The sequence below is a fragment of the Scophthalmus maximus genome, chromosome 14 (assembly GCF_022379125.1).
Source record: "Scophthalmus maximus strain ysfricsl-2021 chromosome 14, ASM2237912v1, whole genome shotgun sequence".
In the NCBI taxonomy this organism is placed as follows: Eukaryota; Metazoa; Chordata; class Actinopteri; order Pleuronectiformes; family Scophthalmidae; genus Scophthalmus; species Scophthalmus maximus.
In genome coordinates this window covers 9,739,453-9,763,243 of record NC_061528.1, presented here as the reverse complement: position 1 = coordinate 9,763,243, position 23,791 = coordinate 9,739,453, and the positions used below count along the sequence as shown (strand labels likewise).

The window sequence follows — 23,791 nt, the reverse complement described above, 5'->3', positions numbered from 1 at the left end:
ACTTGCCAGCATTTAAATGAATAGAGATAGAAACAGTGATGACAGGTTAGAGAGAGTGAACACCCAAAGCCCCCTGGGAGCCCAGGCCGGGGCTCCCAGACAGTGGAGTGGGGACAATATGTTACGTGTTTGGATAAATTTGAATTGCTTAAATAATGAATTGTGCTGAATATAGAGTCAAACTGTTCAACAGTCGCACACATTTCAATTGTGTTTTTACCCTGGACAATCACAAAAGTCAACAAGTAGCTACATTCCTGTTTAAAGGGCAATTAATGTACAGCATAAAAAAATGATATTGTCTTTTCATAATAGGTTTTCGAGATAAGTGCTTTCCAACCAGGGGGTATTTCTACAGTTGCTAATAGGTTAAGTTGATAAGCTAAAAGTTTTCATTAATCAGTTGAAATAACTGTTAAAGTGATAAAATTGGTCTGAATATTTAGCGAAGGTCAATGGACAAAAGGTTACAATTTTCAAAAAGCTTTAAAATAGCGGGGTCCATGCGACTCATTTAAACACCGACACCAACATTACCTTGCAATGTATCTCTTCCCCATGTATCTGAACTGATGCAGGCACACTCTGAGAGACGAAAGGCAAGTGAAAAATTTGTCAGCATACATTTTTCAGCATTACGTGAAATCACAGCGTACATGAATATCAGACATCTTACTCGACTAGGGTGAAGAAGTCCATGAGCTCAGAGGAGGAAGCCTTGCTCCAGTATGTGAACAGAGCATCTGGAAGAGACAGTGATTGACATTGCAGGTGGGGACAGTTAGTTTTCTGGGTATTGTGGAAGTGTGAGTGAACACAGTGTTTTAGTCTCAGAAAGATAAAGCCGATGGAGAGTGTGATCTTACCCTCAGACATGCTTTTAAGCACATGTAAGAAACACATGAGGAGGCTCTTGATCTCCGCCTGGTCCAGTTTATCGCATCGCAGCAGGGTGCTGCCCAGGGTCGAGGCCAGCTGGTTCTGAGGGACAGAAGAGGAAAGTCAGGCACAGACAGACAAACATATGAAACGGTCAGGGCTCTTGAGTACAGAATCTGTTTTTATACCCAAAAAGAAAAGAAGAGCATTTAGCAAAACAATTTCAAAGTCCTTTGAAATTCTGCTGTATGGTTCATTGCCATTGATCAAAGTCAAGGAAAACTGAGCCTTGGAATTTGTTGGGAGGGGGAAAAAAAACAATAGAACAGAAAGATTTACGGTAAGTTTTTATGACATAATTAGTACGGTTTACTGAAGGCCTGAGATTACAGTGGTAAAGCTACACAAGTGAAGTCATTCACTCAAGCCCGTTCAGGCCTCTACGAGCGGTGGACAGACTGACGGTGGTATAATTCTCCCTGCTGTGGCGGAGAGCAGGGAGAAAACAGCAGTGGAGCAACAGCTCCACCGCAGCAAGGGGTTGGCGACATACCAAGCAGGTTCCTCTGCCAGCAATGAGTCTAGACCATGAAACTGGGGATGACTTCATGGAAAGCATGAGGCCATGGCTTTGGCTTTTTGACGTGTGTTTTGCATGGAGGAGGGCTTTAAGGCTAAAGTTGGTTTTACTGAAAAAATGGACTGACATTGTGAAGCTGCGGTGAGATTATTCTTAATAAATCAAAGTGCTGTCTTTAAGGTTTTGAGCTAAAATAGACAAATTTTTGTGGCTTGTAATTATCATAAATCACTCTGATAAATGCCGCCCCACATCACACATGTTCTACACGTTGTGATACATGCTACCACACATCACACATGAAAACAGAAGATGAGACAAACAGCAGCACAGACAATGAAAAATAAAATCCTTTGTGTTTACTGAACTATTCATTTCTAGCTTGAGGCTGTTTTTCTGTGAGAGTGAAAATGACACGACACACGTCAAAAGTGAGAAATCCCTTAAGCATGCAAGTAGAAAAACAACAGGACTACTTGGTGGCAACAGAGATCCAACAGGCCAAAGCCTGAGAATCAACTGACAAAGAAAGGAGTCAGAGTTCAGGACACCAGGACACTCTCCACACACACTTTCACATTCCCAGATGGGACACTGCGAGGAGGGAGCATGACTGCCCGAAGGCTTTGTACTTGGAGTGAAATGCTGGGCTGCAGAACGCGCTCTGCTACGCAGGGGACGGAGAGCAGGGAGAGGTCCATGGTGACACGCTTTGTGCGCTCGGAGAGCACGGGCTCCTCTGTCTCCATAAAGAAGCGCAGGACATTGACGGAGTGTCTCCGTACGAACTTGTCCGTCTGCCACGACCAGCAGTACAGGTAAGGTGGGGGGAGTTAATGGTACAAGTTAACACGGTGTGACTTTCTCTGGCACTTATGTCATGGCAGGGAAAGGTGTGATGAAATAGAAAGATATAAACGCACGTCACAGAAAGCAGAAATTTGATTTCCAGAAAACGTTGTTTTGAAATGGTTGCACACAGGCCTCCAGGAACTTTCTGAGATGTACCTTGTCCAGGGAATTGCCCTTGTCCATGTGCTTCTCATGCAGGCTGTTGCCGGAGTCAGTGCTGATGAGGGAGCCGCGGGAGTCTGCGTGGCGCACAGAGCTAATGTTGGGGGTGGATGACGTGTGAGGGGAAGCTGTTAGACAGAAAGATATTTTTATATTAATATAAAATATGCATAGATCATTTTTGTTTAATTTTCAGTTCCATTTTTCCAATCTCACCAGTGCCTGAGATGACTCCAAAAACATCTTTGTGCAAGCTGGTGTCCAGGAAGGTGCTGGACCTGGGAGGTGTCATCAATGCGTTGGTAAGGAGTGAATCTTCTCTTCCGTTCTGAATGAACAAAAAAAAAACATAAACTTAAATAGACATGACCCACATAAAGCACTGCTAGAATAGAAAGTCAGTAGGCTGTGTGCGTGTGTGTGTGTGTGTTTTTCTAGTGAGGTGTCCCCTGATCCTAAACTCTAAAAGTCCTGGTCAAAGTTATTCCAGTGTTATTTGGACAAATATGATCACAGATATGATGAAATCTTAGGTTGAAAAAATTGTAAAGATTGTATCAATATGCTTTTCTTTCTTTCAGTGTATTGTATATCACTTTTTTTAAAGGTGTGTTTTTTTAATAGGTGTCTAGATATTGCAGTGTGGGCCGAGTGATGACTTTGATTAACACTGAAAAGCTACTGTATGTTTAGATAACATTCAGAAGAAGCCACTAGGTGGCGCCCTTACATTGTTGGAGTGGTTGATGGTGAAAGGGGATACTTCCTTCACATTCAGCCTGTTGACGTTCTCTTGGAGCAGACCAAACAAGGGCAAGTACAAGGTGGCCAACCTGGCCTGCTGGCTCTGGAAAAACACATCAAGCCCTCAGCAGAATATCTCAAGATCACACAAACACGATCCAAAACGCCAAAAGTGACGAGACAGAGGTATGAAGGCGCCGCCTACCTTGGTGGTGTAGCGCTCATCGAATGTGTGCTTCACCATCAGGTTCTTCAGCACCTGGATGGATATCTGACGGATCTCCCTGAACTCCTGCAGAGCTGCACTGACCTCCCTGAGCAGCAGCCCGACCAGGAAGTGATTCTTACAGAAGTCATCTGTCAGCGAGTAATCCAGCTGAAGGTCTGAGGGGAGGAAGAGGAAGATGAAGAGATTAGGACTGGCTGACGGAAAAAAAAAATGAGTGTAGGATGTGAGAGGAGATAAAGTCTCAGAGAGTGCTAAACAATGAGAGTTAATGTATCACTTATTGTAACTCTGACAATGAAATATAAACAAGAACATTTGCAAGTATAAAAAGTTAGGAGAACAATTCACTTCTCTTGCTGGAAAATTATTCTTTATGATTGATCGTTTGGATTTCCATTGAACAATCTATATGAGGTAGATATACAAAGAAGCTGAGGGTGTGATGTGTAACAGATTCAGGCTGAGTTGCGGAGCTGCTGCTCTACATCAACAGTGATCAGTGTGGAAATAAGACAAACAGGATTAAAGCTAGTGATTGAACAGCAGCAGCTGTTCACTGATCCAACAGTTCCAACAGCATTTAAGACCAGTAAAGAAATCCCACAATCACTCACACACCCAAAGATTAAATTGATGCTGTTTCGTCTACTTTCATCTTTATTCAAAAGCTTCATTTCAAGCATGCACATATTAAAAAGACATGAGATTTCTCAGAAATTACGTGTCTTTCGGAAATCACTCACATCACTTGTCATAAACATTGTCTTGAAACGGATACGTAAATCATTTCACGTCAACCAGTTCGTAGTAAAGATTGAAGAAAATTGATTGAATTCTGATTATAGAGGGAATTTCTGCTCATGGCTGAATGGTCAGAGTGAACTCAACCTTGCACCTACCTACTGGAGTATCGTATGACTCCACCATATCATGTGGAGATAGTAAAGCTAATTGAGGAACACAAATAAAGAGAGTACGGACTGTAAATTCAAAGACTGCTACAACAACACAAAATGTAGAATGTGGCAAACTATTTTATGCCTTGAACAATGAAAGAGTTTAGTTTAATATTCAATATTCTACTCTCTACAGCTAGTCAATGCCTCATTTTGCTTGCTAATTGACCCTGAGATGAATGTGACAATCTCCTCACCTTGAAATCTCAGAATCCTTCCCTTTCCAAACGGCATGGGCAGGTTCAAGGGGACGTAGTGCTCGTGGTTGCACACGACACGCAGGAACTCAAACTTGAACTCAAAAAGTGTCTGCATTAAGAAACAACACAAACCAAGAAAGAGTAGTTATTCCAAAACATATTTGTAGCACGGACTGATATCCTCCATTATCAGAGCACTGACTGATTTTAAGAATTCAGCCTACCTTTGGGTCTCCAGGCATAAAACAGTTGATGTAGTTGTTGATCTGCTTGAACACGAAGCCTCTGTCCATCAGGTTGAAACAACGCTGCAGAGCGAAGGAGAACAATTCTTTCATTTAACTTTTTATAAATTTAAACACATTGGTCCCTAAATGAAGTGACTGTGAATCCTGACCTTGATGAAGACTGCCAGACTGTGGTTGGCGTTCCTGGCCGCGTCCAGGTTGTCTTTGTACTTCTGTGTGACGTGCGGCATCATCATGTTGACCAACGTCTCCACTGTGTGATGGAAAGATGCCGAGAAGCGCTGATTCCTGGACAGCTGAGAGACACGACCAGAATGTTGTGTGTTCACAAACGCTATTGTACAACCTACCACAACATTTTTAAGATAAGTAAGGTGATATTCCGTATGTTTCTAATTGTAAAAAGAGCATGTAGAATGAATGGGTTCAGGGGGTCAGAGACATAGATAATGTAGGCAAGTTGGGAAGTATTTTGTTAACAATAACAGCAAATGAAAAATGAAACTGGAACTTCATAGGACACGGTTCCATTTTTTTCCAGACTGGTGTGACCAACACTTCTGGGGCTTTTACTTGCTTCCCTCACAGCCTCCACAATAGCAAGTGGAGGTTAAACCCTGGGATGTGGTTTCTTATGGGGTACGAACAAATGCAGCCAATTAAACTGCACAGCCGTGTGGGGCAGACTGTGGATACATCATACTTTGACTGTGGTACTGTGGCTGTCCACAAGACTCGGCATGTTGCAAACTACAGTGAGCAGCCTGAGCTGTAATAAAGCAGACACTTCTGAGTCAAGCGCACACGTCGTGGCAGACTTACCTTCACCTTACAGCTCTCAATCAAGTACTGAGCCATGGACTTGACTAAGGCTTCAAAGAAATACCAGGAGTACTGCGGGGCAGACAAACATCAATCAGACGACGTTCATGTCAAATGTAATTATACGCCATGTAATCCTTTAAAATTGGTACAGATGTGTTACCTTGAGCAGCTTGTTGCTCGTGAGGAAGTCAGTGGAAGGCTTCAGGATAGCCGTCATGGCTTTGGCCAACTCCTCGTGCACTGATCGGGTGCTGGACGTCGTGTGCGGCTCGGCCTTGAATACAAACTGTAACAGACGCATGCAGCGAGAGACGTGTGGATCCTCCGGTGCGAACACGACATATAGATAATGAGAGGTGAGATTTTTACCTTCACGTATGACCTCAGGTAGTGTTCCAACCCCTCCTCATGGCACTGGGCAACAATGTGAATCATGACTCTACAAGGAAACGACAGCAAAGGAAAGCATGAGTGAGAAAAGGTTTCTGAAATGAGGGTTTTAAAACACAACACTGTCCATGTTTAGTTTCATATCACAATAAACAAAGTTTTCACAATAAATCATTTCAAACTAATTGTAATTTATGTGCATGAATTTAGATGAATCTGAGGCAGTTGTTGAGTCAAGGGAGGTTTCAGAGACACTTGCCTGGTGACGTTGACGGCCACATCCTCTTGGGTGGCACTGGTAAGCACCCTAAACAGCTGATTCAGGGTGGTAGGCAGGAACTTGATCATCACGTGACTCTCCATGGCGTGCAGACTCTGACGGCACAACGTCACAGAGGTATGTTTATGGAGAGTTCAGTGAAACAGCTCTTAATGTGCAGTGTGAAGAATAATCTTTCATTGCTTTAAAGGAGAACACAGAAGACAGACACAAGATAACATATGAGGAAACTAATCAGGACACAAGTAAACAACATTGTGATAATCACCTACACTACATGCTCAAGAGGCTGGAACGTGGCAGAGAGTGGGTACCCTGCACAGCATCCGTCCCTGTGTACAGGAAACCTACACAAGCCCTGCCAAAGTCATTTGGCGAGCTGCCAGTTGGCACAGCTGACCTTAAGTTTGACCCTCCATCTATTGTTCATGTTCACTGCTGTGTTTACATTAGAACCCAAGAGATGCATTGGATTAAGTGTTGCTTTCCATGTCAATTTCAACCAGCGGAACAGTGAACGGAGATTCCCATGGACTGGAACGAAGGTGAGAGATGGAAAAAGTAATAACTGAGTTACTGGTGCCACAGAAAAAAAATGGAAAAGGAACCAGCTAAGAGTAGACTTCGGACAGAAATACTGTTATCAAACTAATATCTACTGGTAAGTTACAAATAAATTCTGTATCAATGGCAATGGGAAAAAAATTGTATCAACTACATGTGACTGTGAGTCCGAGCTACTTTTAGCTGACGAATTAAAACAATGAGTGTGAAGGGTGACAAATGTCTGACCTTTACCTTCAGTTGTGTCACTTGTGAATAAAAGAAATCATCATCACGTTGTACATGTAACTTAAAAATCTAATCTTTAAACTTGCACTCATTGCTTTACCTTCAGGTATTTGACCAGCTCTCCTCCTGATCCCTGGGCCGCAGACGCTACGCTCTGACAGTGATCGAAGAAATTGTGCAAATGTTGATCCTGAAATGTCGAGGCACAAAAAATAATTCAGAATACAAGTGGTTATTATTCCACAACACTGGGTTGTAATGAAATCACAGGACAAGTTCAGATGTGACAAATTTCATAGGATACACATGAATCCAGTGTCATTTACAGCACAGACATTCAACTAAAACAGAGACTAACCTGAGTGTAGACAGTGGAAACAAGGTGAGCGGACACCTTGAATAAAGGCTTGCCTCCATCCACCCATTTGACTTCAGGACCTGAATGCTGTAAGGAAATAAATTAACAATCATTTGGTGAGTAAATATAATGAACTATATCCGTGCAATCATCCCTACAGACATTTTTAAATGTATTTACGTATTCATTTTATTATTACATGGGCTGTAACCTTTGTTTTTTTCTCCTCCTAGTTGTATTTACACATGTACTGTGTGTACGAAAGATTCAAAAAGAAAGAAAAGAAGAACAAGAACTCTGAGTAGATGAGGCCAAGTCATCACTGTTAAACAACTTGAGGATGCACTCCACCTTGCCAGCCCCCTCCTGGCAGCTGAGGTATCCAGCAGGCAGGTTGGCAGCCACGGGGATCTGACTCTCATTCATGATCACTCGGCCGTCCTTCAGCAATGGGAGCCAGGCGTAACCCACTGAGAGCAGCGACACAGGAGAAGAAGATAGTCGGCTAACAGTCTGCTGCTTCGAGCCAGAAACATCACTAACACACCCAACTGTACTGTATTTCAAATGGAACATGCAGACATTTTAAAACGATGTGGTTTCAAACCGTCTGTGTGAAAACTCGGTGTTGCAGTTTCGTACCTTGCATCTCGACCAGTTCCCTCTTCTTGGTGCTGGCCTTGCTGTTGCTATCACAGCTGAGGTGGAAGAAGGTGAAGAGCAGATGGTGTTTCTCGTGGAGCTGGGTTGGCAGCTCAATCTTGAACTAAAGGGCAAGGGCACAGACAGACATTTAGTCACAACTGCATTGACTGATGCAATGAACGTGATTCTGCTCTATGTGCCTGGCGAGAAATCTAGTGCTCAAGTGTCCAACCTCATCATAAAATTCTGGGTTATGCTGGTGATGTAGTACTGCAGCGAAGGCGTTTTTGGTAAACAATGGTCCTCCAGGTCGGCCGTAGATGCACTATGGAATAACAATGGTTGATTAGATCCGGTGACGGGTGGGGCCGTCCTTTGGGAGTTTTCAGTTCACCTCCAGGACACATTTGTGTTTACCTTCAGTGAAACCGCCTCTTCTTCATCCGAGTCCTTGAACTCAATGCAGACAGCTATGTTTCGAGCCTAAAGACAGACGCAACGAGCAAAGTCGTCCCGGTTAGCCACACAACAAGAAAAAAGTGTCTCTGCTGTTTAGATTTTGGGGGGAAATCAGTGCACATTTTCACTTTGTAATTATGGAAACTTGCTCTCAATGTCCCTGCTCCAATGACACTACTCGGAAGAAAATGTGCGATACCTTTGCAAACGACTTTTGGCTGTCGTACTTCAAGTGCTTCGGGTAGACGTAGAGGTGATTGTTGTAGATGGTGAAAGGCTGAGAACATTTGGCTATGCACGGCACAAACTCCTCCACTTCAAAGAAGACGCTGGTCTTCTCGCTGACATCAAACTGCTTCACAGGAATGTAGGATGAGGTAACACAATCTATACACAGAAGCGGGAGGGAGTGAGACCAAATAAACAGCCTGCAGACAACGTGGCCGATCTGGTCTGAACAGAAGCAGCTTTCATCTCTGCACGGAGTGAGTTTGGAGGGGCTTACTTGTCAAGTCGGGGGCTACACTGTCAATGGTAACATCAAGGTTTCCTAGGATTACAGGCAGCTTGGCCATCTTCTCTGGCCTGGGGAAAGGAAAATAAACTCTGGTTAAGCCTTTGCGATCGTCCACCAAAGACTGAATAAGAAACAGGCAGACGGCCTAGACATGAACAAATAGTACTGTATGTGGCCACATTCGCAGATGTGAGCAAACATCTTATTTTCAAAACTGACAAGCATTTTCCAAAGTACAACCTATAGGAACATTATTTTCCTTTCCAGGACATCTGCAGGAGGACTTAAACGACAAGTGTATTTGTAGAAACGCTACTAACTTTCTGAAATCAGCCAGCAGTTTGAGCATGTCGTCGTTGGACAGCTTGTTGTTGTCCTGTCTGTACAGAGCTGAGAAGCGAGCACTTTTGTCAAGCGTCCCTGAAGCATCTTTGAACAAAGGCCTGCGAGAAAGAAAAGAGGAGTCAAGGACGTTTGTCTTGCACACACGTCCATCCCTGTGTGAAGGGATACATCATGTTTGTTCGGCTAAAAACAATATTTGGTCTACGGCTGCAACTAACAAATATTGAAAAACATGCAAAGGAAAGACAGCACAGGTTATATCTAAAGTTAAGCAGTTTAATTTAGTAGATCCCTGAATTAATTTTGATTTGTTTTTTGGATTGTATGCACAAAACTGTAGATATGAGTGTTCATCATGGCACAATGCAGACTGTCAGTTTTGGGAGAGAACACGAGTTGTTATTACGCCACTCTCAGTCAAAGCTCGCTGCCTTATTCTCTCTCTATGTAGGTTTAATTGTATGTAATAATTTTTATTTATATCCTTCCTTAAAGGCTGCAAGACAAACAGTCGGTGTCTGACTGACAGAACATACACATGACAAGTACCTTGCTGCCCAGGCGAAAGGCATCCTGTACTGGCCTAACCGGCTACATGCCAGCTTGGCATTCTTCAGGACCTTCTGCGCCACCTGGTGCAAAAACAGAAATGTACTATTGGAGATTTCACTGCAGACAGTATTATTCAGCACGCTACCAGTCTCAAACACCCCGGTGCCTCTAGGGTGAAAAACCACATTTGTACAGTACAGCCAAAGTCAATGCTTGTTTTGAGTGTCTGTGCAGATGATGATCTGTGTATAATGTGGAGTAATCTGGTGGAATTTGCTCGGTGGGGAGGGGGAGGGGGGTTAGGCGTAGGTCAGACAGTACCTTGGTGGAGTCTGAACTCTTCATGTACGGCTCGGCACAGTGGTTGATTCCCCCCTGAAGCACCTTCTCTATGCGAGCCACCAGGAAGATATCCGGGTGAGGGCACATTACCGAGAACACTCCCTGTGGACAATTGTAGAAATGTATTGGTAAATTTGAAACACAAAACCAAATAGATGTTTAGATTGTGCTGCTGTCGAGCGGAGAAAACACCAAAATAATCATGGTATCTCTTCAACTTTTTAATAGAGTAAAGAACTAGTGTCTTTACTCTAACATGACTCACCTGTCTGGGATACTGCATGGCTGCCTCTGGCACCCCGTGGACCAACCGCTGCCCCTCTGGGGGAGCGTCCCCCCCTCCGTTCATGTACTGGCTGATGTTACTGGGCACCATGCCCCTCACGGACGGGTGGTTTAAGTCCACGTGGAAGTCGGAGGAGATCTTCCTGCCATTCTGGATGTCAAACAGCGAGAGAGTGACATAGAAGGGCTCCACCTGGAGAGGAAACAGAGGAATGATTATGTATTAAGGCAATTGATGCTGGTGATTTTTCAGACTTTTTCACGTCACATTTTGTCAACTAGGCTGCATCAGGACACCATAAAACAGTGAAACGCCGGTTACTCTCAGAATTAGCCTTAAACAATAACTAAAGCACTTTGGGACGAGGTCAGCATAGAAATGTAATGCATTGCTTAACTGGCCTACCTAGCTATCATGCAACATATCATTAGTAACTCTGCAGGCAACGTACACACTGTTATAAGTCATCTAAACAAAAACTAGGGGCATTTTAACTACACTTGATTCTTCCCATGTTATGTTGCATTAAATAGTCTCAACAGTGATTTCAACACAGTGAGGTACACAGATTTAAAATTTGGGACAAAGAGAGTCTTGGTGTTAAAAGCAGTTGTCAGAATCATTATCAGCAGAGGACAAAGTGGGATTGGTGCACAACAAATATCTTCCGCATATCGAGTAGCTTTTGCAAGTTTATATCAGTGGAGGGAGCTGGGTGAACACACTTCACAGTATCTGTGTGGAGCATGTTCAGACTTTAATAGACAGCTTCTGCTGGGAAGGACAGCAGGACATTGGACTCCATTATACAGATTGTTCGCCATTACTGAGTCTTTGGCCTGGTTGCTATGCCAACAGGAGTCCTTCTGCATCTCAAATAATGAGCCCATCCGGTCTCGAACCATTTCATCCGTCTTTAATCTGGCAGATAATTGTGGCAAGAAAAAGATCAGTCTTACGTTTGTTGTTGGTCCTTCCTCGTTCTCGGCCACGCAGCTTTGCAGATTGAACGAGAGGTCATTGCAGTTCACCAGAACACGTTTGCCAAACTTCTCCTCGAACTGCTTCACATCTGGCTCTATTCCTGAGAAATCTAGTTTCTAACAGACGGTACAAAAGAAAGAGTGTTAGGTTGGACCCCACTACCACCTGGGAATAAGTGAACTTAAATGTACTTTACGTTTACCTGTGTGTCAGGGTCGAGGGTGAACAGCTTCAGTCTGGTCTCGTTCCTCATCCGGGACTCGATATCTCTGGTGCTCTGAGGAGAATAGAGGCATTTCCTAAATCGGTTTAAACCAAAATCCTATCTGAAAGCCAGAAGCGCCGTGTGAGAGATCTGCACTCAGTTGGTTTTATCATTAGGACGTTTTTTTCTTTTGCCCCCATCTGGAAATAAAGCTTGATATTTGATTGGCTCAGTGGGGAGAGTCAGGTGGTACCAGCACATATTTCTGCACACTGTTACCTGTCAAGCTGTTTTCCAGCTAACTGTTACCACCAGTTTCCACGCACAATTGGCTTCACTACTCTGTACTAGTCAACACAAAGAGCTTTTTTCCCCTTAAAATATTAAATATCCATTTGAGGGGAAAAACGCTTCAGGAGCCTGTACTGTAAGTCACTAGTTGGTTAATAATTAAAGAAACACAGATAATATCCATCAGTTTATATCATTATCTTTTTTTAAACTCTTGATGCAGGTGTCATTGTGTAAAAGCAAGACTCAGCTTTTTCTGCTACTTTGCTTTGGATGTGGTTGGATGCACGTTTAGAGGCCAGGTGTTTATTATGCTGAATTGTTTTTTGGATGAAACCATAATCACACTTCTGAATGAAAGAGTCATACTGTGGAAATGATTTTGTTACAGTTTAATTGAGTCACATGACAACAAGTCTGGGTTTAATTTCAGATCAGAACTAGAAAAAACAAAAACAAATGAATGCCTGAGAAATTAGGTGTGTAACCAGTGAGTTTAAGCCTTAATTCAAGCCAAATGTTTGGTAAAAGGGCAGCAGGCTCACAGCCTCAGTGAGGAAGAGCGGTTTAATGGTTGTTAAACAAATGATGTAACAAGTGTAGAAAGTGAGACCTACCTGAAAGCTGTCCATACTGCCAGAGGAACTGCTGTCTGACTTTCCAAGATCATCATCTGAAAGAAAATTTAAGAATTTGTTAGATCCACCAAAGCTAAACTCAATACAAACTAAACCACCTTGTGTTGTTAAACCTCCAAACTCAGTCACTGACATGTGAAAGTTCAGTAAATACAAATTAAAACTGTTCAGCAATCAGTCGGGATTGAGAGGGAGATCCTGCGGCTCCTCTGTGGTATATCTTAAGAAATCTCCCAAGCAGAATATTTTTTCTCTCTCATTCACGGCGTGATTAATAAAAGCTTGGGAGCTGGGAAGATTAGTGGAGCATTTTGTGCCGAGGCATTCAGCCTGGTTCCTCCACAGCTAAGCCTCCTATATGAGACAGTAGGTGAGTATTAAAAGCCTGGGTGGTCCAGTGTCACACAACCACAGACTACACGTCGAGAGCCAGGAGGAAGTAGAGGCCTGCGAGTAGGTGTGGATGAACAAAGTCTCATTAAAAACATCCTCAAGTGCAAAGAGTGTCCCAGAATAAACAAACCGATAACAATGAGTGGATTTACTGGATCTTTTAAGTACGGTTAATTATTATTATTATGGATATAATAACTGAGGGTATTCTTCGTCTTAGGAACTAAGCATACGTAAATGCAGCATTGTTGCTTCTATAATCACATATATTAATTAACCACTTCTTACATTGCAAATGTATATACTGGTATATCAATAATAATAATAATATTTAATACTTATAATAAAACATAACAGGCATATTTCAGGCTGCCAAAAAATTGTTTTACACGAAATGTAAGAAGTGGAATAATTAATAATTAATTTCACATTTGTCTGTCCTTTCCGGGCTGGAAAAAAATATGGAGGGACAGGGACATCACTTCACAGACCATCATGAATTTCTCCATTCCGCTTTTCCTGCATGGCGATCTCAAAACTGCTGTGCAATATCTTGTTCAGGGTGTTGATCCAGTCTTCCATCTCTACTTCACTGTCGGCAGCCAGAAGGTAGGTGCTCTTATCCTGCATCTTCAGCTCAAAGGCAAACCTCCGAACCTTGTTGTTCTGCGGAGACGACACAAAGGGGAGATTAGACGAGATCAGGAGAGAAGGGAGCAGGGGAATTTTTTTTGGGATACATTACAAAAGTTAAAACAAAGTGTGAGATCAATGTTTCTATCTGACATCGAAAATTTGACGGCCTATGTTTAGTTTTTCAAGTTTAAAAATGAAGAAATGTTTTACAACACTGAACCATTGCCAGCTCACCAGATGGCAACTGATGTTTAGTTTTTATGATTTATTACTTAAATCATTACTCGCTTCACTTTTATTCTACCGTCACAGTCACTTGTACTTTGCTATTTCGGGCCTGGAAACATATCGATGCACACGAGAATCTAAAAATCAGTTTCCAATTAGTAGCCTAACCTAAAGCCTAAAACTGACGCCATAACAGAGTGAGTAAAGGCGGGACAGAGTATTTCCATCTGTGTAACAAAGCCTGCAGCTCTGCCAGGAGCACAGCAAAGACTTTATGAAGTGTGATGGAGCAGCTGGGTGAAGACACCAGAAAATGAGCTGGATCTGTGGGGGTGAACTTTGACCTCTCAACCACCAGGAAGAGTGATGTCACTCTCCCATATAGGCTTCAGTGTGACTCTATTTCAGTCCATTCGGAACCTGACAAGTGCTCAGTCGGCTGCAGTTTGTCCATGACACGCGAATGACTCTGCCTGTAGAGTTTCATAAAACATCCGAGCAGTATTTCTGTAGCGGAACGGGTCAAGTCGTCTCAGTATTGTCAGCAGTGAGTGGGTTGTTGTGCTGTGGTTATCACAGCGGCTTGTCTGCAGTGTTGAAACAGCAGAGTGGGAGTGACTGGGAGGGAGAGTCATTATCTGCATGCTGGATGAGTAAACATGCAGAGGGGTGTTTAAGACAGAAATAAAACTGGAGTCTCGATAAACAGACTTAATCAACCTAACACACAGAATGTCAGGGCTCAGTTTTCTAGACAACACACCGCGCACAAATCCTCAGGGAAATTAGTGAACGACACTCTCAGAGTTATTAATATCATTTGCATGTATACTCTTACTTCAAAGAGTGAGTGAGTTGAGAAGAGACAATAAGAGAGATAGGAAGAAAAAAAAGCCCCTTTGATCCATGTTAACTGCTGGTCACTTCATTGACACTGATAATGCTCTGTATGTTTGAACAAACTGTATGTTGGCATCAGGAGCAGATTTGTGGCTGAGTGAGACATCACTCCGCAGCTGCCAAGTGAAACATCTGCAGCGCCGCTGATAGAGCAGTTTCTGCCGGTTGATTTAAAGTCACACCAAAAAAGTATATCATGGGTTGTTGTGCAATGCAATCCAATTACTTTTGGGACAATTAGCAATAAGCTTAATAACACACAATTATTCATAAAAGTAAAGGCTCTGTATCACAATCATTGTACACCGATCGGCCACATCATTGAAAACCAGTTACCTGTTTTAATCTTGTGGCTAATCGGTGACAACCAAGTAAGAAAACATTACATCTGCTCCCAGACACAATCCTCAAATCATCATCATCAAGTTTTATTCTAAAAAGAAATAAAATACTCTGAAAAAAACCCAATGTAAAACAGCATGTATAAATATAAAAGTAGTATGTAGCCCTTTTGTAAACCCAAATGGTCCTGAGAGTGTGTCCCTTGTATTTTGATACTGAGATTATTCAAAGTTAAAGATTGACTATGACAAATAGCCTGAGAAAAAGGGAGATGCAGTCTTGCTACACTTCTTCCACTGCTGAGGAATGTGACAGAGGAAAGTACTGTGGTTAAAATTCTGAGTGGTGTGGAGGTCGGGGATCTCGATAGATGGTACATACCACCATAACCCGCACTAATGAAACTTCTCAAAGCATTAAAATACCCAAAGTGCTCCACTATCCTCCTCCTGTCCTGTCAACATTCATCAACTGGAGCAGTAAAATCAGGTTCTTTCCATCTATTGACACGACAGACAGATAACAGTGCACCCAGCGAGTCTCGGCCTACATTCAGACTCCAGCACGTGGCATGGTTTGCCGACGTAAATGGCACGGAAGTGAGACTTCAGCATTCACCTTGTTTCACCACACGAGAGTCAGCAGTAAAACATGACCTTGGGGAGGAGAGAGCTCAGGTTTCAGGGAAATGGACTAGAGAGGTTCTCACAGATCCATTTCAGTAGCAGTCCATCACTGTCGGAGCAATTTGTGTTGACATTTTGCCCGTTACAGATCAAATTTTAGCTCCCACGTTTGGAAATTCATTTATAGAGACAGGAATTGTAAAGAGGAAGTGACTGTGTCCATAATTTCAGTTTATTCCTGGTAAATAGCATTTTAATTTGCACTGGGGACCTGGCTACACCCTGCACTACCAACAGGATATCCCATTTGGCAAAAGCAGGTAATGGGTCATCTGGGGTCATTTCAGTTCAACAATCACTGCTATTGTTCCAGAGATAACTGGAATACTTTGGAGTGTACCTGAACCACGCCCATACAGGAATCCAAGAAAATGGTTCCTTTGGGCTCCTTGGAAATCTTCTCATCCTTGTAGAAGTTCAAATTGTAAGAGCCGTCTCCGAGCTGGGTTAGGTGGAAATACCTCCTCTTGAATGACTGAAATGATGAGAAGAAATAATTGTATTATACAGTGTGAGATTAAGTTCTCAGTCATAACGACAACAATCCTAGCATATCTGGATCTGAACTAAAATTATCAGCATTTGTTTCACAAATAGTCCGATAACCAAACCTATTTGTTTGCCCTCAAATGGGACAAAGAAAAGCAGCAAATCCTCATATTTCAGAAACTGAAACAGGAGGAGGTATGAGACTCAAACGATAAATCATTCATCATAATATTTACCGACACACTTCTACCGATAGATTAATTGACTAAGTGACTAATAAGTTTAGTGGCCATCACCACCGTCTCACCCTCATGGTGACGCTGATGGCACTGTTCATGTTGCCTTTGTACAGCCAGCCGTGTTTGGTGATCCCACCTTTCTGGGATCCGAGGGAGGCCGTGTCCTGCAAGGGGACAGAGACACAAGATAAGACAATATAAACCACGCTGATGCTGAAAACACTGCAAAGTCAGGAGACAATGCTTGGCACATAAGGGGACAAAATCCTTATGTCAGGACCATGTCACCCGTTTCAAAGGAGAGAAAACAATGTACACTATTTAGAACCACTGGCAGATTTTTCACTCACTATACTATTGTATCAGCAGTGCTTTTAACACAGCCTGTCAAAACCTTTCCTCACTGTGCAGGAAACCTTTGATGTTGTGGTTTGAGATGACATGGAGCCCAACGTGATGTCGGTCCGCCTCAGTCCAAACAAGCAAGCGGAGGAAAATTACACAAACCGCGATTGGAAAGCCAAATAAATATCTGGATCTTCGCAGCAGGTCCTGGACACATGAATCGAATCATCTCACACTTCTGAGGCGAGTAACCATGAGAGCACGCCTTGCACATATGACTAAGCCACCATGATCCACCGGCCAATCACGATCTGTGAAAACAAACCAATTAGGAGACGTAATGAAGGACGGGGATATGGGGACAAACTCTGCGGCCCTGTTCTGGTTTAGATCAGGCCTGGATGAACAGAAGATGTGTCATGTGCAGTTACACGTCCCGACTTTGAAAGACTACAGCGAAGACCCGTTTCCCTCACACTTTCGGACTATGAGAAGAGTGAATGGCCTTTCAAGATGTCGTCGTCCTGGCCCTGCATCTCTTCTTCGTCTCTCTTGCTAATATAGAAAAGGGGATTTTAAATGTGCTGGCAAGAATATTCAAGATATTCAATGTGGGGTGATCTGAAAAGCATCTGGAAAGGTTCAGTGCCGGTTTTTCCTCATCAGTGTCTAGACAACATTCACCAGTCCCCGGGGAGGCAGACAAATCACAGAGTTCATTCAACGTGAATAGTGATGGATATCTTGGGGGGAAGAGTGAAAATCCCTTTTTTTTTATTTGCACAAGCAGCCTCCTTGTTGGAAATACTGTACATAACGGCTGCTGTGGAGGCGATGGAGGCCAGAGAGAGAGGCAAGAGTTGAATGAAGGGTAATTTGGATCTTGGTGATTGCTCCTGCCCGGTCAGAGGTAAAGTTGACAGTGAGGCTGAGCAGGATAGACCCTGACCCCTGACCAGCCTGGAACGGCTTCAGTCTGAAGGACCCATTTCACTCAGTCACCACTGCAACCAACACATTTTGGTGTCTGTAGACGGTCCAGATAGATATATCAGGCGAGGAGAGAGTGTTCGAAATATATCAGCCACAGCTCTGTATCGTCTTTGAAGACTCGCATGAAGACTGAGAGTCTGTCGGCTGATTAACGAGCAAGAATACACGCCCACACTGTCATGCATGAATTAGCAGAGGGCAGAAAAGATCCACATTTTGCACAGTGACCTTGAAAATGTCGTTGTGTAAAAAAACAAAAACAAACATGGTACGCCAGGAAAATAGTCTTTAAGTCTAATTACATGTAATTCAGCTGATAGACACAAAACTGCTCTTTAAGCAAAACACAGAACTGATGATGGGAATAAGATGCGAAAACACAATTAGAAACAGGATAACTTGATTTATAAACTTGCAAATAAATAAGAATAGAGAAAATAACTGAATTTCACAGTGTTTAAGTCATCTGACAAAGAAGTAGTGATGTGAACTCACCTCATCTTTGTCAACATCCTCGTCCACTTCAAACACATGGACAGCCAGTTTATCAGGTCGGGAAACTTTGCTGTGAAAATATAATCAATTCACATTAAAAGGGCGGTTTGTGTTAATGAGACCAGATACTGTTTTGGTTGCATAATTTTAACATACTGTCACTTTAATATCTGCTTTTTTAATTTCAATCTCCTATAATTAAAAAAAAGTTATTGCCATAATTTGATCCAACAGTAAATGATGGATACAGTATAGCTTCTAGTTGCTTAGAAAATTAAGATTTTACATGTTAAATACACAAGCTCATATAATTCAATGTATTTAAACTTTTAACACTTGAGAAGTGAAACATTTTCACATGAAAAAAAGTGACTTTCAATTTTTTGGAAGATTTTAACGCTAATATAGCAATTCACTTGAGGAAGTCACTTTATCTGTAATGACTGTCACAGACATCGATCGCAGTCCTGAGCTAAGCTTGCGTGCTTTGATTTGTCCTTTTTGTCGCCGTAGCGTCACCACCCTGAAACATGCAGCCATGAAAATGTACAGGTGTGTAGTTGGATATGAGCCAACCCACATGTACTGAGTGCTCATGGAACAATGCAGTAATGGCTACTGACTGCTCATGGGTTGGAAGGACAACCTGTTGCCGGGCGCCGTGACTGATGTGATCCCATTGCAGAATGCTCTCTAGTGCATATTTGCAGTTGTGTCAAGGTGAAAATCAAGAAAAGGCACTTGGCTGCTCAGGGAAATACGTTTGGGTGCGTACTGCCTGGTGGAAAATTAAAATGTGCCGAAGGCAAGAAACACTTCAACTGAAAGCAGTGTGAGGTTTTTAACAGGCGAACCACGTCACAGTTTATTGTTTTAACTTCCCCAGGTTTACTAAAGCGACAGAACAGTTGGCAGCTGTGATACAGTCAAGGTCACCGTCAACTCATACTCTCACATATTGTCAGTAAAACAGATACTCTTCGGGGAACAGACTGGAACTTGATGACACAATTTCGGGACAATGCGGGTGGTTTCCACTCCGGCTGCAGTCGGGAATCATCCAGTCCATCATTAAAAAGTAAACACTCTTTTGTTGCAGGGAAATAAGAATTCTTCTTCAGCAGCGTTTCCTCTTCCTTGTAATTAAGTCACGACGACATTGTGTCAGAAGCTGGAGACAAATAGTTCAAACTGCACGTGTTTGTGAGTGCACTGTGTTTCTTAGTCTAAAATCTGTGGCATCCATGTATTATGTGGAGTAGCTGTGTTGTTACTTGCCCATCAGAAGAATGTCTTGGCACACAAATGCATTACCTCTGCGAACACAGAGTAGAGTCCTGTAACTACAGACTTACTGTGGAAGCTGTCGAAAGTCTCCAGAATAGTCCTCATACTTGTAGTTGACCACATGCCAGTCAGACTTGTAGGTCTTGATGCACTGAGGAGACACAATTCAAATGAATTACAAACCATTAATATTGTAGTCAATATTAATGTTGTGTCAACACAGTACAATGCACAGGGGGGGGGGGGGGGGGGGGGGTTGGCCGCCATTTAGAGGAGCAAGATGCAACAATATTTTGCGGTTGTTTAAGTTGTGTGGCCGAAAGGTTTCAGGGTTTGACGCATACTAACAACTTTCAAGAGTAATTCACTCATTTTGTACTCTTATAGTAGAACATTGTCAGATTCATCATTGATGGGGTCAAAGAAGAATGTATCTTTATCTTACGAAAACAAAAGAAGCAAAAACCGCAACTATAGTTTTCTTTTTTGTTCTATGCAATCTCCTTCCGTGTCAAAATCTCGCACCTTACATTATCCAGGATGCAATTCGACCAGCGACAGATTTTGTCTGAGTTTTTAGTGCGTTCTGCCACTTGCTGCAGCCTGCTCCTCGTCTTAAGCTGAGATGAGGCACAGGCTGCAGAGGTCTGGTAAGATCATTTCTTTAAACTCCACTCCCCTCAAGTCTGTTTTCATATTCACACAACACTGACTCCAGGGGTTTAACCGATTCAGTGCTGCTCCCTCTGCAGCGACAAAAGACTTTTCACAACCTTTCTAATGTGTGCAGTGGTAGGGTTAGTAATCAGTCGTCTCTGATGTGTAGAATTGTTTGAGGTCACCCTTTAAATATAAGGATCTCAACTCGCCACGATCTAAAATTCCAGCAGGTAGACACGGAGCATTTTTTAAAAGTTTTTATGAATCCCAAGAAAGCACAGTTACAATCGAATGTTTCCCTTTTTAGCAGAAATGAAAAGACTCTCTGCAGTTACATCCTTAAGGAAATAAAGTATCATGACTGTATGATGACCTCAGTCCGTCCGTCCATCTACACTCACTGGGAGGGAGTGTATCTCTATCTGCCTTTCCTTGGAAAGGAGACATCTGTTCATTGTTAGAATCAGTGATGGGAGCAGCTCCCTCTCTGGTATCTTTCTACAGGAATACGTGTCATTTATAATAACTGCCCCGGCAGGAAGACAAAAAGCAACCTGATCAGGAGAGCGATCGGAAACAGAGAGGCTCTCGCCCGGCCTAATCTCCACAGCTGTCCCGGTGATGTCACACGACACTCGACTGGGAGGTTTTTGTATCTTTTATGACTTCAGACAAAGGCGCCTGACACGCTGGCCTTTAACCTGGAAGGTGAACTGTCAGCAGCCAGTTGGTCTCTGGCTTAAGGAAACAGTGAGATGAGTGTGCATGGGCCGGAGTAAAACGTCCCCTCTCAAAGTCCTAATTCATCATTTTATCAGCACCAACTGAGTTTTCAGTCCTGCTGCAATTACTGCTAAAGAATAAAGAAAAGAACAAAGACTGAAATGAACTATAGCTGAACCACTGGATAGTAGACATGTCCATGACTCCTTATAGCTCTATAAACCAACACTGACAGAAAATAAACAGACTTTTGATAAACTTGTGGTTTGTAGAAATTAATTGCACTTTATCATTTCAGAGTCCCCTGGCATAAATAGAATATTTCCGGGGAAAATACAGTTCAAATAGTCCAGTTGCCTCCTGCAATAAGCCATAATAAGACCATTGACCATTCTTCAGGCTATACAGAGTTGGATTAATGCTGTGTTTAGCTGAACGCATGAAATAAAGAGGTTTCCTCTGAAGTGCTATATACACTACAGCTCATATCTGCTGTCAGATTTTGAAAAAATGTGGCTTAGAATAACCAAAACTGTTCTTACATTGGAAAAAAAAATTTTGGTCATGACCACATTGCTTATTGTAAAAAAAAAAGTTGATAAAGAAGACCAAATTTTCAGGCCCTTTTAAATCAGCGCACCTCTTGGACAAACAGACTCTGGGCGCCCCTCTCTGCATTTTCAGGCAGCGTGGGGTAGAGTGTTCTCCCTTGCCTCCTCAGAGTGGAAATCTGCAAAACAAAGAAAGATTTTGTTCAACATAAGAAACAGAACAAAGTCAACACAGCTAGCAGATCAAACACGACTCACGAGGAACATCGTAAAAGTGAAATTGAAGCAAAATGTGGGAGACATTTCTCAAGCTGGACACCTTTTTTTTTCTTTTCTTTTTTTTACAGTTTGTGGTCACAGCTGGAGAAAGTTGCCCTGGGTGTTCTTTCAAATATTATTCTGTGCTCGGGAACCAACTGATGTCTTCCTGAGGGTTCAAAGAGGCAGAATGTGAGGGAGGCAGGATGCCTGTCCATGCTGTTCAGCTCCAGGACCCACGGACACACCCCGAGTCTGGCTCCCTGCCACTGTACAGACGCGCTGTGAGTAATCAGCGTCTCTAATGTTTTGTCCAAGCCTTTAACAAATGACTAACAGGAATTTCACAGCAGAAACAGAAATCATGGCTCTGCAGCATAAGCACAGTAAAGACCCCACAAATATATTCTGAAAAATGTGATTTAACATATAATCTTAGAAAAAACATTCAATGCATTTCCTTTTTATTCATCCACTGTTTCCTAAAGCTTTTCTTAACGAGGTGGCACAGTTAGAAATCCATTTTGATCGTATAACTGATCAATGCTCTTTAGGTGCTCTTTTACTGTTACTTTAAAAAGAGGAGTGCAACCCACTTTTCAACTTCCCTTTCTCATTCAGATAGAGATCTCTTAAGACAGTAACTGTTGAGCGATGCGTTCAGGACTTTCGTGAAACAGAGACATGAACAGTGTCTTGAAGACCACAGCAGAAAGGATCCGCCTCACGGACTAATGTATATAAAAATGGACTTAATTTATTTCTTATTTTTTTGAAGTGTGAGACACTGAGTGAAATGCTGCAACGAGCAACAACATCATCATCATCAGGATCAGACCTCGGCAGGAGGCTTAAGTCTGACGGTAAAAATAAAGAGCATCTGATCGCACATAATCCCTGCGAGTGAAATATAAATACAACCATTAAGCGATAGCAGTCCGCCTGACCGGGTTAAAAGGAAACAAAGGAGTTCTGGTTTTGTGCAAGTCAAATGCTCGTCAGCTGTAAGCGTGAGCTGCGATGTCTGTGACCGCGGGGGGTGCAACACGATACCGCCATTATCTTTTTTTTCCGATTATTTTTATCGAACAGAAAAATGCTTGGAGGAGAAATAGGTTCCATGTTATTAGCTTTCAGCCAGACATTATCAAGTGAACATTTTTATCCCTTTTGTTTATATATTACAACATCCAATAAAAAAAATGACACCTTCAATACAAATACTTAAGGGAACGTTAGCACAGGTATCTAGTCTCAGAGAATTATGTCAACAAAACACTTCACATAATCATTCATTGATAAATACAATCCTAACCTTTTATGATGAGATAAATTGTACAATAACTTGTTAATACATTGTCAGAGTTATAGTGTATGTTGTCAGAAAGGATTCTATGTTTTCTTTCTTGGCGCACTATCCTGCTGGGAATACATGGTGTTTCAATACTGTACAAAAAAGCTTTATATGACAGAATATTGATACAATGATCACGATCACTCGGGACGGATCGACGCGTACCCTCCCTCCTCCACACAATGACCTTGTATATGGTGTTAGACTGAGTGGTGTCATCTACGACAAATTCCACACCAAGCTTGTGTTCGCGAACCAGAAGTCTCTTCTTCCTCTCTGACACGCTTTCCTGCACGGGGCAGATTCTAATCTTTACAGTCCAAGAAGGAGAAATAAACAGCCATGGAGGTGAGAGGGGGCCAGGAAGTGGGTAACAGGAAGTGTTTAATTGGACTAAAAGTCGCTGGGGGACAACCACATGATTCTCTGGTGAAATAAGTCCCAAATTAGTGG

General features: G+C 42.5%; 1 protein-coding gene across 12 annotated transcripts in view; it reads right to left on the bottom strand.

Moving 5' to 3' along the window:
• The window catches only part of zmp:0000001200 (dedicator of cytokinesis protein 9), a 65,383-nt gene that overhangs the window by 9,151 nt on the left and 32,441 nt on the right, over window positions 1–23,791 (bottom strand). For 7 of the 12 annotated variants that reach the window (XM_035603791.2, XM_047337085.1, XM_035603788.2 and 4 more), the window contains exons 3-37: window positions 21,816–21,905; window positions 19,861–19,943; window positions 18,506–18,575; window positions 16,741–16,836; window positions 16,285–16,419; window positions 13,644–13,818; window positions 12,739–12,794; window positions 11,828–11,902; window positions 11,601–11,741; window positions 10,621–10,833; window positions 10,335–10,457; window positions 10,011–10,093; window positions 9,437–9,559; window positions 9,105–9,184; window positions 8,799–8,986; window positions 8,558–8,623; window positions 8,373–8,465; window positions 8,138–8,261; window positions 7,847–7,965; window positions 7,496–7,582; window positions 7,238–7,327; window positions 6,325–6,440; window positions 6,045–6,114; window positions 5,836–5,961; window positions 5,673–5,744; window positions 5,000–5,146; window positions 4,827–4,910; window positions 4,600–4,711; window positions 3,423–3,601; window positions 3,204–3,320; window positions 2,690–2,801; window positions 2,468–2,601; window positions 867–981; window positions 677–743; window positions 538–585 (exon numbers count right to left, since the gene is read on the bottom strand). In XM_035603791.2, the coding sequence (XP_035459684.1) occupies window positions 538–585; window positions 677–743; window positions 867–981; window positions 2,468–2,601; window positions 2,690–2,801; window positions 3,204–3,320; window positions 3,423–3,601; window positions 4,600–4,711; window positions 4,827–4,910; window positions 5,000–5,146; window positions 5,673–5,744; window positions 5,836–5,961; window positions 6,045–6,114; window positions 6,325–6,440; window positions 7,238–7,327; window positions 7,496–7,582; window positions 7,847–7,965; window positions 8,138–8,261; window positions 8,373–8,465; window positions 8,558–8,623; window positions 8,799–8,986; window positions 9,105–9,184; window positions 9,437–9,559; window positions 10,011–10,093; window positions 10,335–10,457; window positions 10,621–10,833; window positions 11,601–11,741; window positions 11,828–11,902; window positions 12,739–12,794; window positions 13,644–13,818; window positions 16,285–16,419; window positions 16,741–16,836; window positions 18,506–18,575; window positions 19,861–19,943; window positions 21,816–21,905 (3,809 nt within the window). Of the gene's footprint in view, window positions 1–537; window positions 586–676; window positions 744–866; window positions 982–2,467; window positions 2,602–2,689; window positions 2,802–3,203; window positions 3,321–3,422; window positions 3,602–4,345; window positions 4,394–4,599; window positions 4,712–4,826; window positions 4,911–4,999; window positions 5,147–5,672; window positions 5,745–5,835; window positions 5,962–6,044; window positions 6,115–6,324; window positions 6,441–7,237; window positions 7,328–7,495; window positions 7,583–7,846; window positions 7,966–8,137; window positions 8,262–8,372; window positions 8,466–8,557; window positions 8,624–8,798; window positions 8,987–9,104; window positions 9,185–9,436; window positions 9,560–10,010; window positions 10,094–10,334; window positions 10,458–10,620; window positions 10,834–11,600; window positions 11,742–11,827; window positions 11,903–12,738; window positions 12,795–13,643; window positions 13,819–16,284; window positions 16,420–16,740; window positions 16,837–18,505; window positions 18,576–19,860; window positions 19,944–21,815; window positions 21,906–23,791 lie in introns of all 12 variants that reach the window. The other 5 variants (XM_035603790.2, XM_035603780.2, XM_035603782.2 and 2 more) reach the window with 1 other exon arrangement.